General features: G+C 44.6%; 1 protein-coding gene across 1 annotated transcript in view; it reads right to left on the bottom strand.

Annotated features, from left to right (window-relative positions):
- ptch2 (patched 2) overlaps window positions 1-16,740 on the bottom strand; it is a 28,819-nt gene extending 12,079 nt beyond the window's left edge. Inside the window, exons 1-11 of the mRNA XM_029524677.1 lie at window positions 16,204-16,740; window positions 14,360-14,552; window positions 5,361-5,550; window positions 5,203-5,272; window positions 5,011-5,102; window positions 2,923-3,031; window positions 2,741-2,827; window positions 2,500-2,621; window positions 1,394-1,541; window positions 276-407; window positions 30-185 (exon numbers count right to left, since the gene is read on the bottom strand). Of these exons, the coding sequence (XP_029380537.1) occupies window positions 30-185; window positions 276-407; window positions 1,394-1,541; window positions 2,500-2,621; window positions 2,741-2,827; window positions 2,923-3,031; window positions 5,011-5,102; window positions 5,203-5,272; window positions 5,361-5,550; window positions 14,360-14,552; window positions 16,204-16,350 (1,446 nt within the window). The 5' untranslated portion in view covers window positions 16,351-16,740. The remainder of the gene's footprint in view (window positions 1-29; window positions 186-275; window positions 408-1,393; window positions 1,542-2,499; window positions 2,622-2,740; window positions 2,828-2,922; window positions 3,032-5,010; window positions 5,103-5,202; window positions 5,273-5,360; window positions 5,551-14,359; window positions 14,553-16,203) is intronic.
- Window positions 16,741-17,129: the final 389 nt, after the last annotated feature.

A 17,129-nucleotide genomic window follows, 5' to 3' on the forward strand; every position in this document is an offset into this window, starting at 1 on the left:
ATGCCAGGAAACAGTACTTTGTGTTATACCTGTGTGGTGGCAGCATTGAAGGAGAGGCCGAGCAGGGAGCAGAGACCCAGTCCTGCAGCCACTGACAGGGCCACCAACAGCACCCCAGCTAGGCCCACAGCCCCCTGTGACTTAGCACAGTCCCACCTTAGCATTGTCACACAGGCATAGGCGAGCTAAAGAGACAGAGAGATTGAGAGGATCAGTGATTCTGCCCTAATTACTTATTAACTTCCTAGTCAGATATAATCAGTTGATATGCTGACCATGAGCAGGTATCCTCCGGCCACCCTGATGACACTGACGTCAGAAAAAGACTTCATGATGTCATTGAGGGTTGTGGTGGAAAAAGCATGAATGGACTGGCTGGAGTTAGAGGGGATACTCTGATGGACGACCTGAGGGAAACAAATCGGTTGCATGTGAGCAAATCTGTAAAAGCTGAATTACATTTGTAGAGGGGGTATGGTAGAATATATATTCGGTACCGTATCACCTTTAGACTTTTAGTCCTATCTCATGAAGGTAAACACCAGTTCATTACCACTTGTGGACCATGAAGCCTCAATTACAAGCCCATATTTTAAGACCCTAAGAGAAAAAGAGGACCTCTCTGCCTTTGAAATGTGTGTGGAAGTGAGTATGAATGTGTATGTGTTTCTCATGTGCTTGTGTGTGCTTGCATGTGTGTTCGTGTTCGTGTATGACAACTGAGGAGTAATGAGCGCAGATGCCAGAGGTTGTGAGGTCAAAGGTGAAAGGGATGGGATCGGATGGCTCAGGAGGCTGCTCCCGCCGCTCGGTGCCATGAATGGACCAAAGCTTCCCAGAGTTGTTCACCTCTCCAGACCATCATCATTCATAATCCCTCCTGGATCGGTTCCTGGTCTTTAATGTTGGAGTAGTGTGTACTTTGTGGCATCTTTCAGTTTAAGTATTAGTTCGACCTTCCTTTCCCCTCATCCACAGGTCCCTCCCTCCCTCCCTCTTTACTCTCAACATGGTGGGTGTCAGCTATCACAGCAACAGCTTGTTCCTATAACTAGGGCTCTGACAGAGATGATTGACACACACACACTTACACACACATGGTCGTACTCAAACACACACATATATACACGTATACAAGAACCTACTTCCTTAATTGACCCTGCAATACGCTCTACGAGAGACCTGAAGACTGATGGAATTCAGGCACTACACAATAATTTCAAAGTTGTGTGTGTGTGTGTGAGGTTGTGTTTAGCAAAGCAAAGCCAGCCTAATTTCTCTCAACTTATTCCTTCATGATTTCTACCTCTGTCCAGCTTTTCTTTGAAGTGTAGACACTTGAATGTACATGGAAAGTGTGTGTGTCTGTGTGTGTGTGTGTGTGTGCTCGCACCTCCACAAACTTCCTCTGCCAGGACTCAAGAATAGCAGTGGCCTTTTCCTCATTCCAGTTGATGTCGTGGATCTCATAGTCATCTTTAAAGTGCTCATACAGCTGCTTAGGGCTCATCAACAGGAACATGGTTTGGAGAGCCTCCGCACTGCAGAGCGCACAAATGTAATGTCAGGATAAATCAGAGATGTCAGACTCATTCATTAAACATGGTTTATTGTGTGCCAAACTGAGTTGAAACCTCAACTGCATAATTACATCAGAACTAGCACATTAAAAATCACCACGTCTGACTCTTTAAAAGTTTGTGGTATTTCTAAACCTTTTTCTTGTTGTGAATAGCTAAAAGCAGGTGCTGCTTCTTCGAGGATTTTGTCTGCCTGCCTGTCTGTCTGCCTATGTAAACAGCCAAAAGCAGGTGTTGTTATCTAGTCTGTCTGTCTGTCTGTCTGCGGCTCTCCAGGCTACTATCCCAGATGTCCTCAGGTTTTCTTGGCACCGGCACTGTGAGCAGCAGTGCTGCTCAAAATATGAAAGAGATGATCGTATATCATATCCAGGAGTAAGTGTGGCTCTTGCAGATGGGACTGGAATCCTCTTTCACTTAAGGCTCTGTTGGGCCTGTGTGGGTCATAATCTGGGCTCTGACCCAGTGCTGTCACTCCACTTGTATGGCCTTTAAATTCTGCTGAAGTCAATAGAAAAAAAAAAAAAAACCTAAACTAAACTCTGGAGAGTGCCTGATTAAGACAAGTGTCAGCTTCAGAAAAATGGGAATTCATGTTATTTTACCCGACTTCTATTTCTTCTTCTCCTGGTCACTTACACCACAAATGTGTAGCAGGCTGTTTGCGGGGGGAGGCTTTATGTGACTGTCAATCATCTTTAATTGGCCTATCCTGAACCGGGTTCATGCAGGAAACCGATCCCTCCCAGTGCGAGGCATTCCTTGCATGAGTTTCAAGAGATTCAAGAGTCACGACGGCTCACTTTCTAACCGCTCCACCCTTTTATGTTTACATCTTCCAAAAATCACAGCACACTACGGAAAACAACCTGAAACTGCAGGCTGTACTTCGTCTTTTCATGCATTAATAAAAACCCACCTCAGCAATGTATCCTGACTGTTTTTGAGCCGCCCTCCCAGGATCAGCTCCTCCTGCCAGTGCATGAACTTCCGGCTGAAACCATGGCAACCACCCTGGAGATGCTGAGCAATGTTAGGACTCTGAATGGAGGGAGGACAGAGACAAGGATGGAAAAAAAAAAAAACAACACTTTGTTCACCTTCTCATAGCTGCGTTGTTGATATAAAATCTGAAGTTTTATGCTTTTGTTTAAACTTACCTCTCCTGTCTCCTTGTTGGGTGCACTAAGGGGGCAGTCAGGGTCTGAGTGGTCTAGACAAGACCTGTTCATGTAGGCATGGCCCACCTAAAATATTAAACAGCATTACTTAAGTACCAGTACATAGGAAAGGGTATGCATGCAGATAAGCAACCAGATAATTGTGAATAGTTGTGACCCACCTGGGCTTTGTCCAGCATCTCTTTAAATCCTTCCAGTGAAGTGAATTGACTCAGTTCCTCCATCAGCTTGACTGGATCTAGATTCATCCACTGGATATCTGGCATACCCCTGAGGAGCAAAGACACACTTATGACTTCATAACTTGCAAACAAAACTGCCAAAGAGCTCAGAAACCTTCAGCTCAGTTCAGCTCGTGCTTCCTTGTTGTGCCCTGTGACGCGGCAGAGTAGCTGTAGCTACAGGATAAAATAGCGTTTATTATCCTGTTTCACACTGCCACAATGCCTGGGGAAAAGGCAGGGAGGCTGCCTGCTCGCTTCCATTCCTCAGTGTCCTGCACTGAGTCACAAAAATTACTTCTGCCTCTCAAACATCTTGATAAGGCGGGAAGGAGCAGAAGATGTGAGGGAGAAGAGAAGAAGGGAAGATGGAGACTTGAACACTTTTCTGTGTGACTTTTACTGACAAAGACCCGATTTCTAAGCCTCATCAGAGCCGCCTCCTTTCTCCTCCCTGGATAATTTTAGCTTTTTAGGCCCAAATGACTATATACAAATATACACAATTCAAACTGATTGATATGATTGAGAGATGGAGGGATATAAAAATATCTCAGTGTCTCTCTGGGTTTGATTTTCAATGGCTTCTCTCCTATTCCCACATACCAGGGTCCCTTTTGCAAAGACACTCTCCTTTATCAGCTAGTTTTTGCTTGAGTGAACCGCCCCAAGCCCTTTTGTTTTTTCATAGATTGCTGCTCTTTGTTCTCCCAAGTTTTCTCTCTCACTCTTTCTCACTCTCTTTCCCAATCTGCCTCTCTCCCTCTTCCCCCTTCCTCTCTCTCCATCTCATTCTTTTTTCTTTTCTTTCTTTTTTTTTTATTATCATTTAAAACCAGAGCTGAAGTGAAGCGGAAGCTGACCATGGTGGACAGCGGCCTCAATGTCCACAAGTTCCTCACAGCGCAATGTGAAAACAGAGTAGAAAACAATGAATAAATAACAACAGATGCTGAGCACTTCGTGATTTATAGAAATACTTGGGAATCATTGAAGAACTCTTCTCTCTCTCTCTGTTCCCGTGTTTTCATGCAAGGCCAACTGGGAGATGGAAATGATGGGAAACTTGTATTTGTTTCTGTAAATTCTGGCTTGTCATGCAACATACTGGTGTCTCTCTCTGCAGCTCTAGACAGAAATAGAAACAAATAATCTGTTTGCAAAGAACCATCTGCTATGATCTAAACTATCTTTTATAAACTAAGGACTCAATTGAAATATCGCACATGATGACGAAAAAAAAAAAAAAACCTTGAGTGACTCAATTTCTCAAGAGAACTTCTTCCCAAATAGAGGAAAAAAACAAAAAACAAACTTGAATCTACAAATGCCCAAATACGCCCAGACTCCACTGTTAACTGTCTTGTAGCCTCTCTCTGTCTTCCTCGGGGGACTTGAGGCTTGAATACTGCCCATTTTATTTGTTGGACAACTTGGGAGCTGAGAGCCTGCGGCATTACCATGAGAATGCCGAGTGTTAGCCGTGAGCTGACAAAGCCGTCCCCCCTCCCCTCCTCCGGGGCCCCGCACTGATGGACACTCACTCGTAAACTGAAAGAATGCTTACCATTGTCTGACCCAAAAGGCTCCCCTGCCACCACCACCACCACCACCTCCACCACCACCGCCGCCGCCGCCGCCTGCCCGCCCTCTGGTCTACCATCCAGTTGCTGCTGCAGCCATCTCTTCTCTTTCCATCCCTCCCTTGCTCAAAGCATCTCCCTCTCTCACTTTCTCTCTTTGAATTTCTCTGTCAGGACACCCCCCTTCGGTCCCTCTCTGGACCCTAAAAGAACTCTATTACTGACTGCCGCTGTCAGTCACAGCACCCACTGACAGACGACTGAAAGCCCAACTGTATGTCTCCATCTACCATGTGTTAAAAGTTACAGAAGCCTCCAAAAGCACTAGTCTGCAAGGCAAGTCAGATGGGAGTAATGACAGCAAAAGGAGAGCCAAGACTTTCTATGAAATGTTTTAATATGCGAAAAGAAAAAAAAATATTGGGATAAATATTCCAAGACTTACGGTAAATAGGCGGAGCCTCCCTGTAGTTTGGCCCCTTCCCAAAAACAGTCCAATGGGGTGATTATCATACAGGGGAATAGCTTGTCAATCATCTGGGATTAGGAAAACATGACAGAAAACATGATTAAATGTCAGACATCAGCCAAAAAATTGTTTGAACAGGAACAAAAAGAATCTCCTTTAAAGACTCACCCTTTCAATCATGACATTTTCTATGATTGGGACGCCTGATTTATAGCAAATTTTGTTAAGATCCCATGATCTATGAGAAAAAAAAATACAACCATTATTTAAAATATAAACCTTAACACATTAAAATTATGCACATAACACATCCACGCTCTGCTTACTTTCCAAACAGCGACACCTGAACCTTGCTGGCAGATAGAGCAGCCTCCATATGAACCAGCAAAGCCTCCTGGGTAAGAATATTTGTTCCCTCTTCTTTGGGGGTCTGGATAAGCATTTGTGAGGTAAATACAGACTCCTCTCCCTGCTTCTCCCTGGTGTAGCGCAGCTCTGTGCTTACCCGACTGCCAGCTGGAAACAAAGAATAAAGAATGATGTGATCCTGAATTCTTGATTTATACACAGATGAATAGAAACATCAGCACAGAATTTCTTTAACATACTTACAAAGACGCACACATGCACATATTGGGATCGTATAACAAAGTGTGTTGAGTGCGCATGTATGAGCACGCACTCGTACAAGAACACGCACACATATATCGACCAACGCCCTTGGCCCTCGCCAGTGTTGGTTTTGAAGGCACTTCACACAAACCAGGGTCTGGCCAAAAGAAATGAGTAATACAGCTTCTCATTGGCTCCTTCTGTGAAACAGATGTGCCCAGTTAGTTAGGAAAACCAGCCTTCTGATGCCCCGAAAAACCCCTCTACCACTCCGCTCAGGGCAGCGGTTACTGACAAAGACATGAAAAAGGATCATCCCAGACAAAAACTTTTGCCTTCCTGCCGCTCATCTATGCGGCACTTGAAAAAGTTGGATCGCCATTAATGGCTGAGCGACAAGAGAAGAGAGGAGGCTGTGAACGTTTTCGATACAAGAAGAACAAGCAATGTAAATATGTGAACAGAGAGATCAATATGAATGTCAGAGGAGGTGGTGAAGAGAAAAAAAGAGATAGAAAGTGGATGACAAAAAAGCTATGTTATGCTGCGTGGTAGACTTCAGCCCCCTAATTACAGAGGGTTGCCCTGAAAAGAGTTTGCCAGCCGGGGGGATCTGTGCCTGTGCCAAGTGGACATGAAACATGCCGCGCTGGATCACAGAGGGCCCGTCTGCCCCTCTTGCTGTTCCACTACATGACAACCCCAGAGAGAGCGAGAGGGAGGGGGAGTTTGGAAACAAGGTTTACCTCCTCCTTAATTTTAACCCTCGTCACCCTTTTGCTCACTCTTGCCGTGCTGCACCCCATCCTGGCTTCACCTACGCTCCTCTTAATACTGTCTATACGTCCTCTGCCTTCGTCGTTTTCTCGTTCTGTATTTCCCTCTTCCCCTCGCACTCTGCACCTCCCCCAGCCTGAAGCAGGCTCCTGTAAGTGATGGGAAGAAAAGAAAAAACTAACTATTCAGCTTACGCTGTGAAAAGTTTGAGATCAGGTTAGAACTCTGAGCCTAAGAGACACACTCCAATATTTCTAGGCTTTGCTTTCAAGGCTTTAATTACCTGTGCTGGGGCTCCTGAATATCAGGTCACCTTGTTTCTTTGCTGTCATGAGTGGCGTCTTTTGAGTCTGAGTGTCAGGCTCAGTACATCCTTAAAGAAAACATGTTCTTGTTGGATATTCTTTGCACATCTGGCCCTACAAATCTTTTAAAATCTTAAAGTATTTATAAAGCTTTTATTCCAAGAGAGCCACAAGAGGAAGAAATAGAACAAGTAATTTCCTAAAGACTTTTTGAGACTCTTGTGGTTGCAAAAATTAAGCAAATGTTTTTCAAAAAGAGGACTGCTTCTTTGATTTTGTTCAACATTTATTAACCCGTTTTCACACAGCCAAGTACAAAGTTATGTGGTTGGAACACAAGAACAGTCCTCGGACATCTAGTTCCCTGGGACTTCCACTTAAGTTTCCTTGCCGGACAGATTTCCAATCAAAAAAAAAAAAAAAAAGCTACTACAAAATGGAACCCTTTCCTTTTGTGGACTTCTTTGACATCTGTTAAACCTTTTTTGACATTTTGTATGTTAACCTCTGCAGCGTGGGGTTTTGATCCCAACAGGAACTGGGTGGCTCGGAGAGACTCTGGCTCTGTAATTACAGGCCTCCTGAAGTAAATTATAGCTATTTGTGTCTCGTTCCTCCCATCTGGACCACCCAGGCAGCCAGCCCTCTCTCTTCTTTCTCGCTCTCTCTCTTTCTCGCCTTCTCTCCTCAACCCCTGGTCCGGCCCCAACCACCCAAACTTTGAGCTTTGCAGCTACGATGCTCGGTTTAGCTCTGCTCAGTTCACCGGGCCCACCAGAACGAACCGAGCGCTTTCTTTTCTATCTGTTTTTCTTCCTATTACCTTTTCCTCCCTCTTCTCTCATTTTCTACTCCATTCTCGTTGTCACGCTTTTTCAGTCCCCCTTACTCTCTCCCTACACTCAGCCTGCGCTTCACACAGCCTTAAAGAGACAGTTCCCAGAAATTTTCCCACCCTGGGAAGAAAGCGCCTTTGAGAGTGGGGTTTTAACACCCCAGTGGCTGGTAATTTTACAACATGAGCGATTCTGGAAACATGAAATATTGATCTATGTGAACAACTATCAAAAAATATCTTTTTAAAGACGAAATTATATCTTCAATTGTTTCATTGGATGATTTAAAAAAAAAAAAAAAATTCAACCGCCCTCTTTACAAATGTGTGCAAACAAGTTGACTCTGTTGAGTGACACATATGAATTCATTTACCAGCTTCACCACTAAAGGCACTTTCACAACTTTTACAACACTGGGAATGTGAAAAGCAAGTAAAAAAATACTATAACAAGCCCTGACAGGGTTTCATGGCTATGAGTGTACAGTGTGTGTGTGTGTGTGTGTTTGCGTGCACTGGTGTAAAAAGTGGACCCTGTCTCTATCAACCTCAGTCATTTCCTGCCCACCTGACCCTACGTGTGGCTTCTTACATCTGTTTTCGACGCCAATGTTAAAGCACTATATTTCCAAATGATTCTTTTCTATTTTATGCTTTTATTCTTTTCTATTCTGTCTTGCTTGGTGTGTTGCAGGCCCAGTTGCAGTTCCAGACCATGCTAGGACAGACCAGGCCACCTTCAAAGTTCAGTGTGGTAGATTAGCTGGATTAGGGGGCCTCTGAAAGGCCCCATGCTGCTATGGAGGAAGACCCAAGACGAAGAGGGCTGTAAGTGACATGTATGCAGTTACCTGCTACATGCAGTAGTGGGAATTACCTTTTCCTGACTTACACAGCATGAAAACATGAGAGGAAATGTATGACTGGTTTTTACACAGAGCCTCCATAGAGAACAGACTATTTACAATTAAAGTGAAAAGACAGATTCAAGTGAAAAAGTGACGAGCACAAAAAAGCAAAAACTTCATATATATATATATATATATATATATATATATATATAGAAGGCTATCCTATCCTTAACTGCCATGTTAGGTACATCATTTACTTTTTCTCTCAACCCTTTTTTCCACATTTCTTTTCCTTTGATAAAGAGGTCCTTTATTTCTTTTGATTTTCATTTAAGGAGGCAAATGAGAAATTCATTCTCTTGCCCTGGCACCCAGCAACACAAAACCCCTCTTGCTCCTTTTGTCACATGTGGACCCACCAGAATCAGGACTGTGTCCCGCTTTGGGTCCTCAGCCTGGCCCTGCTCTGTGGCATTCCCTAGCCAGGGCACCCCCAGCAGATGGGCCGTTCCTCCATACAATCCTTAAGTACAGCAGCTCCAGACTGAATGCAGACCCTTTTGTTATTCATCCCTTCAATTTCTTTCAGATGTTTCCCAACAAACAGCAGAATAAAATAAAGAGGGGAACGTTTTTTTCACAACAAAAGCAAATGGACCAAAACTTTCCCAGCCTGTAAAACAATGCCAGCGCTGGCTGTGGGAGGGTGAGGTGGGGGCAAGGCAGAAGCTGGCACTTTGCTATCTTACCTATAGAAATACAATTTGTTTGTGTGTGCGTGCGTGTGGGTTCGCCTTAATGTAACCACTGTATCTGTTCATCAATCTTCAAAGACGGTAGAGAGGATGAAAAAAAAAAAAACCTCAGTGGAAAACCTCAGAAAATGATAATTTTCAACCTGTTAAAATCCAGCAGTTCCCATCATGCTGAAAAAACACAACCACTCTGAGATTACACCTTAAAAACAGTATTAAAACGGGGAAAACAACATGAAAAATCAGTTTCACTTAGATTCTATTCAGATGTGCCAGTGGTGTTAGCCACCACACATAAATTTCCACCAGGGTTGGCATTTAGGCACTTTCTATTTCCATATGTATAGGCTTGCCTCTGCTAATTATGCTAATCATGGGCAGTGTTGGCCACTGTGAAAAATAGTCACATTAGACACTCCACTGACTGCTAATACTGCTTAATGTGTGGTTGAAACATACATTCATCCCTGCCTGAAAGGCAAAATTTTTCCACGTTGCTGGTCTCATTCAGACGAGAAATGAATTTATTGAGCCCAAGAACCATTTCTTTTTTCCCTCCCAAGTACCAAGAAAATGTTCAGTCTCTCCATCTCCCTCTCTCTTTACTTTTTTATACTTTCATGGTCTGAAGACAGAGGCAAATGGTGCAAACTCTAAGGTGACTGGTGTCGCTTTATTTGGCGTAGACCAAAGACAAAGGTTGCTCTTCAGCAAGGAAAGAAAGGGTGCCACACTATATTGATTGAGTTTTCATTATCCCGTTTTCGGCCGCATTACAGCCTTTCAGGATATTGCATTCAATGTTGCAAAGAGTCTGACAGTCCAGTGCCCTTTTTCTAAAGGCGTTGGCACCAATATAACAGTATAAAGGTATGTTATCACTGTAAATGTTGCTGTGTTGAAATCTACTTCACCTAGTAAACTGTTTTAACTGTACGTTTGAGCCTTCAAAATTTCAGGCAGAGAGCAGTTGGTGTATCTCGAAGCAGAATCATGTGTCTGTCATATGCACATGTATCTATGGCTGATCAATGCGTGTTTATTTGTTTGGGGGTGGTCTTGGTTGAGGGGTTTTGTGTGTGTGTGTATGTGTGTCCGTGTGTTGTGGGGGATGCTGAGAAAGAGGATGGAATAAGGGAGACTTGGATTGAAGGATGGAGGTAAGGGGGGTGAAATAAACATTTAGAAGTGACCCAGGTTGACTCTGGTCTTGTTTGTTCTCTCTACCAGTGAGGTCCTGGGCCCTCAGCGCTGGGAGTTTATTTATCTAGCTGGGGCACCACCGCGCACTATTCACCTCCAATAATGCCTCATAGAGCTCCCTTTCTCTGTCTGAACTGGGGCGCTGTGTGCGCTCTGATGAATTATAGCATTTACCTGCTGTGCTGCTCTGAGGTTTGTTTAGAGAAACTGCTCCAAACATCCAAATGCCCACGTGTGCATTAGCTCATTTGCGCAAATGCAGGGGTGTTTTCTCTCATCCACACTCTGTCTTGTTTCTGGGTATGCTCATATCTGCAAAAGATCTGATGTCAACGCTAACTGGCCTAAGCAAGCACTTCAGTCCATGTAGACTATGTACGTGTGGATCTTTACCTCCCTGCTGCTATCCTCCTTTCTCTATGGCGTCTTTATGGGACACGTGGTGTGCCTGCTATCTGGACAGGACCTGTCTCACAGCAGTCATATTTGGACAGCTTGACTCTGTGTACATGTCTGCCGTGCCTTACCCAAACTTTGCCAAAAAGGATGAGTTTAGTTAATGTAAGTGTTAACACCACCACTTTAACATGGAAGCCGTTTCTTTCCTCTGTTTCTCAGTCAAGCTTTTCAAGGGGGGTCTTTGTGTGTGTGTGTGTGGGGGACTGAGCTGAAAAGGTGACTTAAAACAATTAAACCAAAAACAGTGCATGAAAAAATATCTAGTTTTTAATGAAAATCTCAAGCCAAAGAAAACAGCTTTTCTCTGGTGAGAGACGGACTGGCATGAGAAAGTCTCACATTTAATGTTTATTCACATGAGACAGGCAAAAAACGCAAGTAAAAGAAGTGTCAGCCAGCCATAAACCTTCCAGCCTGTTCCTGCCCCATCCCCCAATGTCTCCTTTGGTCCTTCTCCTCTTCCTGCACCTCTTTTTATGATCTCTCTCTCGGACAATACAATTTGGCTCACACATTTACACCACCTTCCACATTATCAAAGGTGAGCAGAATATACGAGAAAAACAACACAATGACACAATCATTTATACTGAACTTAGGGGAATATGGGGATTTAAAAAAAGGCAATAAACACTTTTAAATTATATACTGCATATTAAAAAAGGAAATTTGGCAGTGGTTTATTGTTAATGTAGTTTCATTTTCTCACCACTGGCTGCCAGTATTTATGTCATTCAATGGAGTGGGGGCGCTGAAGGAATTGATGGGTGATGTCAGGCTCAGGTTCTCCTCGGTGACTGAGCAATAAAACAAAAATAGTCCTTAATCCCGTTGTCAGACTAAACACCCTGATACCGTGGCTTTTATTCTACGCAGGTGTGAGGGCCGAAGGCACCACTGACTGTTTAACTTTTTTGCCGCTTGTCCTACTTGCACAAGTTTCCAGACAAGTATCCTTAAACCGAACCAGTCACGATATGTCTAAGGGCTGTCATCTCACTTGTAGGAAAGTATAGTGAATGGAAATGCATCTTTTCCTCCCATTCTGCCGCTCTCTGTTTACTCCTTCGATACACAGACTGCACTGCTGTGCTCTGTTTCACAGTGTTTGGGTCCTGTAGGAGGGAGGAAGCAATTAAAAAGCCCTGGTGGCCTGACTTCACAGAGCAGGCAGACAGACAGGTAGAAATATAAACAGACACATACAAAGCACAGGCAGACACATGGGCATGGAGTCAGGAAATTCATGCGGGCAGACATACAGCCAGGCGCACTGTACACACCAAAGGTGGCACAGATGATCAGTGTGCATGTTTGTGCGTGTGTGAATACTGCGGTGGAAGCTCCAAGAATGAATATATGATGGGAAGCATATGCCCCTTAACACATTCACACATATGCGCACGCAGCTTACACCATGCTGGCGGCGTGTTAAGTCGTAAGGTGTCAGTTCACAGCTAGTTTATTGTGAACAAATTAGAATAGAGGTGAAAATGTTTTGCTTATGTTGCAGTTGGGTGAAAAAAGTTGTTTCGCAAGATTGCTGTTCAGATATGGCAGAAATGACTTGATTGTTTGAGTTAAAGGATCAAAAAAGGATTAAAAAAAAAACGTAATTACTATTACAAAAACACTTTAAGAGTCTTTTGAAATGATGTATTTCATTACCGATCATATCATTCCTCCCTCCTGTGTTCAGGCTTATGTGCAATGTTGAATGTGCGTGTTTTACTCTGTTTTTGTGTGTGTGTGTGTGTGTGTGTGTGTGTGTGAGAGAGAGAGAGAGCAGAGGGAGAACCAACCTCTCCTTGTTACTGAACCACTTTACTCTCCATTGAGGCCCTAGCAGCTTTGTCAATGGGCTATTGGTGGAAACAAGGCAGGCAGAAACTTTAGAAACATGGCCACGGCCTCTTAAAGGCACAGCATTCCTTTTCAGCCCCCCGGTTCAGTGCTCTCAATCCCACAGCAAAACAACTGGCACACAAACATCTAAACATCTCCTTTAGGAAGATGGCTCGGCCAATTAGCTCAAGAAGTAATCCTGAAACTTTACACTAACCAGAATGGGGCCAAAGAAAAAGTAGACTGTGGAAATGTAAAACCCTTGATCCTTTTTTTGCAGCAGATTCAGGCTTTTTCTTCCAACCTAAAGAAAATTATTTCACTGACAACATTTATAGAGATTTACTGTCAATTCTGTCTGATTAAGAAATGTGTATAAACTCCTGCGCTGAGCGAAGCCCGCAGTCCCCAAACGCCTCTCCTGGCACCGCCCGTGTGTGGTTCTTCTAACACCTCTGCTCAGCTCCTGAGGGAGCTGCCTATCCCTGTCCTCCAGTGACATGGTGGGCTTAAAAACCCTATAGAGTCTGTTTATATTCACCAACTGCTGTGGCGCTTTTAGAGCGTGCAAAACAGGTGGGTAAACTTCAGCTGCATTCACTTATATTTTTTCTTCTTGTGAGGAGGAGGAGGAGGAAGAGGGAGGGGGGTTTATGGAGGTGGTGCCTGTTTGCCTGCCTGCCTGCTTGCCTCTTGTTGAATGGAATCCAAGAATAGTTAGGGACCACACAGGGAGCTGAGGGGGGAGGGGTCAGAGCCCTCAAAGATGGCTAACCATTCACACAGTCCATCTGCTGCGGGGATCAGCCCCGGCACTGAAAGCCTGGGGGTTTAAAAGGAATTTGGCCAGTGTGAAAAACCAAATAAAGCTGCCTCTGCCCCTGAAAATGCGCAGATAACCTAAACCTAAAACGCACTGAGAGGGGCTTAAAGAAGGTTTGTGAATTAGCAAAGAAAAACACACACACGCACAGGCATCCTTATAAAGCAAGCAAAAGAAATTGTGCATGTGTATGACGGTGGAGCGGAGTCATATCGAGAGGTGTTTGTTAAGAAATTAAAAGATATGAACAAACAATACTGAGCCTCAAGAACACAACAGTCAGACAGAAGACAAAGACGAGAACTAGAACTAACATGGGCACTGACATTGTGGCTAAATGATATTTGGCCTTTTTTTCACTGATGTGGTAAGGGCAGCGGGAGAAATTTTCAAAAATAACCTGTGTTATACTAATTTCCATTCAGACGTACTAAAAAAAACAATTCAGCATCAGCGTCAAACTTGTTGATATTCCATTCAAAGCAGCCAGTCAGTCACTGAACACCTAGTGCCCTCCCATGGCACGGAGATGACACTAACATTACCCCCCTGCATCTCCCCAGCAGCCTCTACTGTCATTTAGACTCTACAAATTCATCAAGATGTGCAAATAAGTGAGTCTGAGCTAAGTATAGAAGGCAGTAAATCCAGCCATGAGCCTCCGACTGACCTGACTGAGGGAGGGTTTACCTGAAGGATGCAATTTGGACATCTGTCCAGAACAACACGCAACATCAGACTCGGCTGCAAACTGACAGCACTTGTGAAGGGTACGTGTTGTTGCTTCACAAAAAAAAAAAAACAACAAAACACCATCCAGGAGAAAAAACTGCGTCAAGAGAGAGATATCTTAAACTCACCTTCCACCCATAGCTGTTCGATGTCCGTTTCAATGGCAGCGACTCGGAGTCCCACAGACAGAGCCCCAAATACTAAGAGTCCAATAAAGAGGACCTTCCCACAGTGCCTCTGGATGTGGCAGCCCAGAGAGAACAAGAGCGCCTGGAACCTCGCCCGGATCCACAGAGGAGCTTTCTGACCTACCGCCTTACCCTGGATTTGAAGAAGGAGGGCGATAAAAGGACAGTATTATTATTACTGTTATCATATATATATACACATATGTATGTATACATATATATATATATATATATATATGATTGCACAGCTGTGCACAGCTGTGTACAAAGGCAGGTTTCATGGCATGTATCTTTCTGTAATCGGAAGATTTTAGTGCAGGAGGACAAATGAAAAACATTGAACAAAACATTGAATTAAATATATTTCCCAGAGGGCTTTTTTCCAGCATGTAAACTGAGATGATGATGAAACTGTGATAAGTTAGGGGCTAACTAGCTAAACACAGTCTTGACTGCCAATGTTGTCGTGTTCTGTGTGCACTGTCAGACTCCTGTCCAACAAATTCTTTTAGTCCAGACTCAGGAGAGGACCCCCCCCCCATTACAACTCACATTTGAAGTGATTTGAACCGCACAGTTACGGCAGAGAACTTGTACCAGTGTTCATTTTATTTCAGAAAGCACTTCCTTCAAGCTGTGGCTCAGAGTGTTCAGGGAAACAGCTACCAAAATAATAGTAAAAAAAAAAAGACAAACATGAGTGCACCATTTTCATTCAAATCCACGAAATTTGTCAGATTATAGTCCCAGTTTGAACGTGTGAAATTTACTGAAACAATACTAATTTGGTGCTTAAATTCAGCTTTTGTGAACATGGTCTTTATTTAATGTGTCTGTAGAGCAAACCTGTCACTGTCCTCCCTGCACTGGTAGTTAACTTTCTGTTCAAGACCTTCTGTATGAGTATTAAACTCATACTAACAGAATAAACTGTTCTCATGTGGGTTTTCAGCAGACTGAAGCAATTTCATTTCCAATATAACAACTAGAATCTCTGCTTTGAGTGCTTTGAGTCATCCAGTCGCTGTACAACAAATGTCACTGCAGCAGGAGACACAGCACTGGTGATGTGGTTTCTCTCAGCACTGCTGAAACACGTCCAAGCATCCGGGCGGTCCAAAGATGCTTTGTCAGATCAAACTCAATCAGTGAATTCCTTTACAGGGACCCACCACATTTCCAAACAGACCCGGGGCCAGTGCGCTCTGCCTGCACAAAGCCAGAAACACGCACAACACGGCTGAGGATGGTGGGAACAAATACCTCACTCTTTCAGTCACTCACTCACAGTGGCTTTAAAAAACAAAGTGAAGGGGAACTGATAAATGAGGTCTGCTCAGCTAAATATGATTTTTGCTTTGTTAAACTGTTAATCACTTCAGTCCAACAGGTCTCCATCCCACCACAGCTCTGATCACTCTGCAGGGTCTTTATCCCTGTTAACAAGTAGACTAGTCCCCCCCCCACCACCACCACCACCTCCAAGTCTACATCAAGTGATGGCAATTTCTTCTCCCTTTTCGATCAATGACAAACAGATGAAGTGATCTGCCCCTTCGAGCTCCGGTGGTCTCCCAGAACTGCTGTTCCAGCCACCCCTTCATTCCCACATGCGCCCCCTCCTCTCTACCCCCCCAAATTCACGATTAGATAACGGCTAAATCAAAAGCTGGCCCCTTCCTTCCCTCCCTCCCTGAACACTCTTCATTCAATAATTGAAAGGCAAAAAAGAGAGAGAGAAAGAGGAAAGAAAAGCCCCACACCGGGACCGGGAGCCGGATCACCTTTGAGATCTGTTTAAGTGCAAAAGCAGCGTGGCAGTAGCTGGGTCTCCGGAGTAGGTCTGGGTTGGCAGGCGGCTGGGAGCCCGTGTAACTCGGGGGTAAATCTCCAAAGACGCCGGCCCCCGGGACCCCGCGATCCGAGGCCATAGTCCAACAGAGGGGGTGAGAAGGGGGAAGCGCGGCGGCGGCGGAGCGAGGCGGCGGAGAGTCGGTGCGAGTTCACAAAAAGCGACGATAATAATCCAACATAGGAGAGGAGCGCATCCAGCACCGGCGGCGACAAGTCAGGGGAAGAACGCTTTCTAGTCTTCCTTGGAGCCAAACAAGTCTCGAAACTCCATCCCAACATTATGCGCCGAAATCTGTAGAGATCCTTCAGTCTTCATTCGTCCCGACAGTTTATGAAACGACGTCTCAGTGAGGAGTTGTAGTAGTAGTAGTAGTTGTTGTTGTAGTAGTAGGAGCCGATGTCTGAGCCGCCCGTGTCAAGTCTAACCCCGATCCTGTAGCGGTAACATTTGGAGAAGTTCGCCTCTCGGCAAATCCTGAAAAGGGAGGTTTGATGGAAAAGTGCTCCGGCTCCCATTGGCCAAGGAAGAGGCAAATTACTTTGCAAACATCGCCTATTATTAGCTGCTAAGCAACAGCTCACCAAAGTGGAGAGAGAGGGGGGACCACCCAGGCTGCTGCTGCCTGGGGTGGAGGGAGGAGGGGGGAGGGGGGAGGAGGAGGAGGAGGAGGCAGAGGAGGGGGGGGGGGGGGGGGGGGGGGACTCTTTCAATAAACTGCACAGCCGCGCACACTCACTCACTCACTCGCTCTCTGAGCAGTATTCCCAAAGGCTGGTTAGAAACAATCACACATGCCATCTATTGATACACACACGCACCCGATTTTCGCCCTCTCTCTTTCGTCAACACATTCCA

Source organism: Echeneis naucrates, chromosome 17 (assembly GCF_900963305.1).
Source record: "Echeneis naucrates chromosome 17, fEcheNa1.1, whole genome shotgun sequence".
Lineage (NCBI taxonomy): Eukaryota > Metazoa > Chordata > Actinopteri > Carangiformes > Echeneidae > Echeneis > Echeneis naucrates.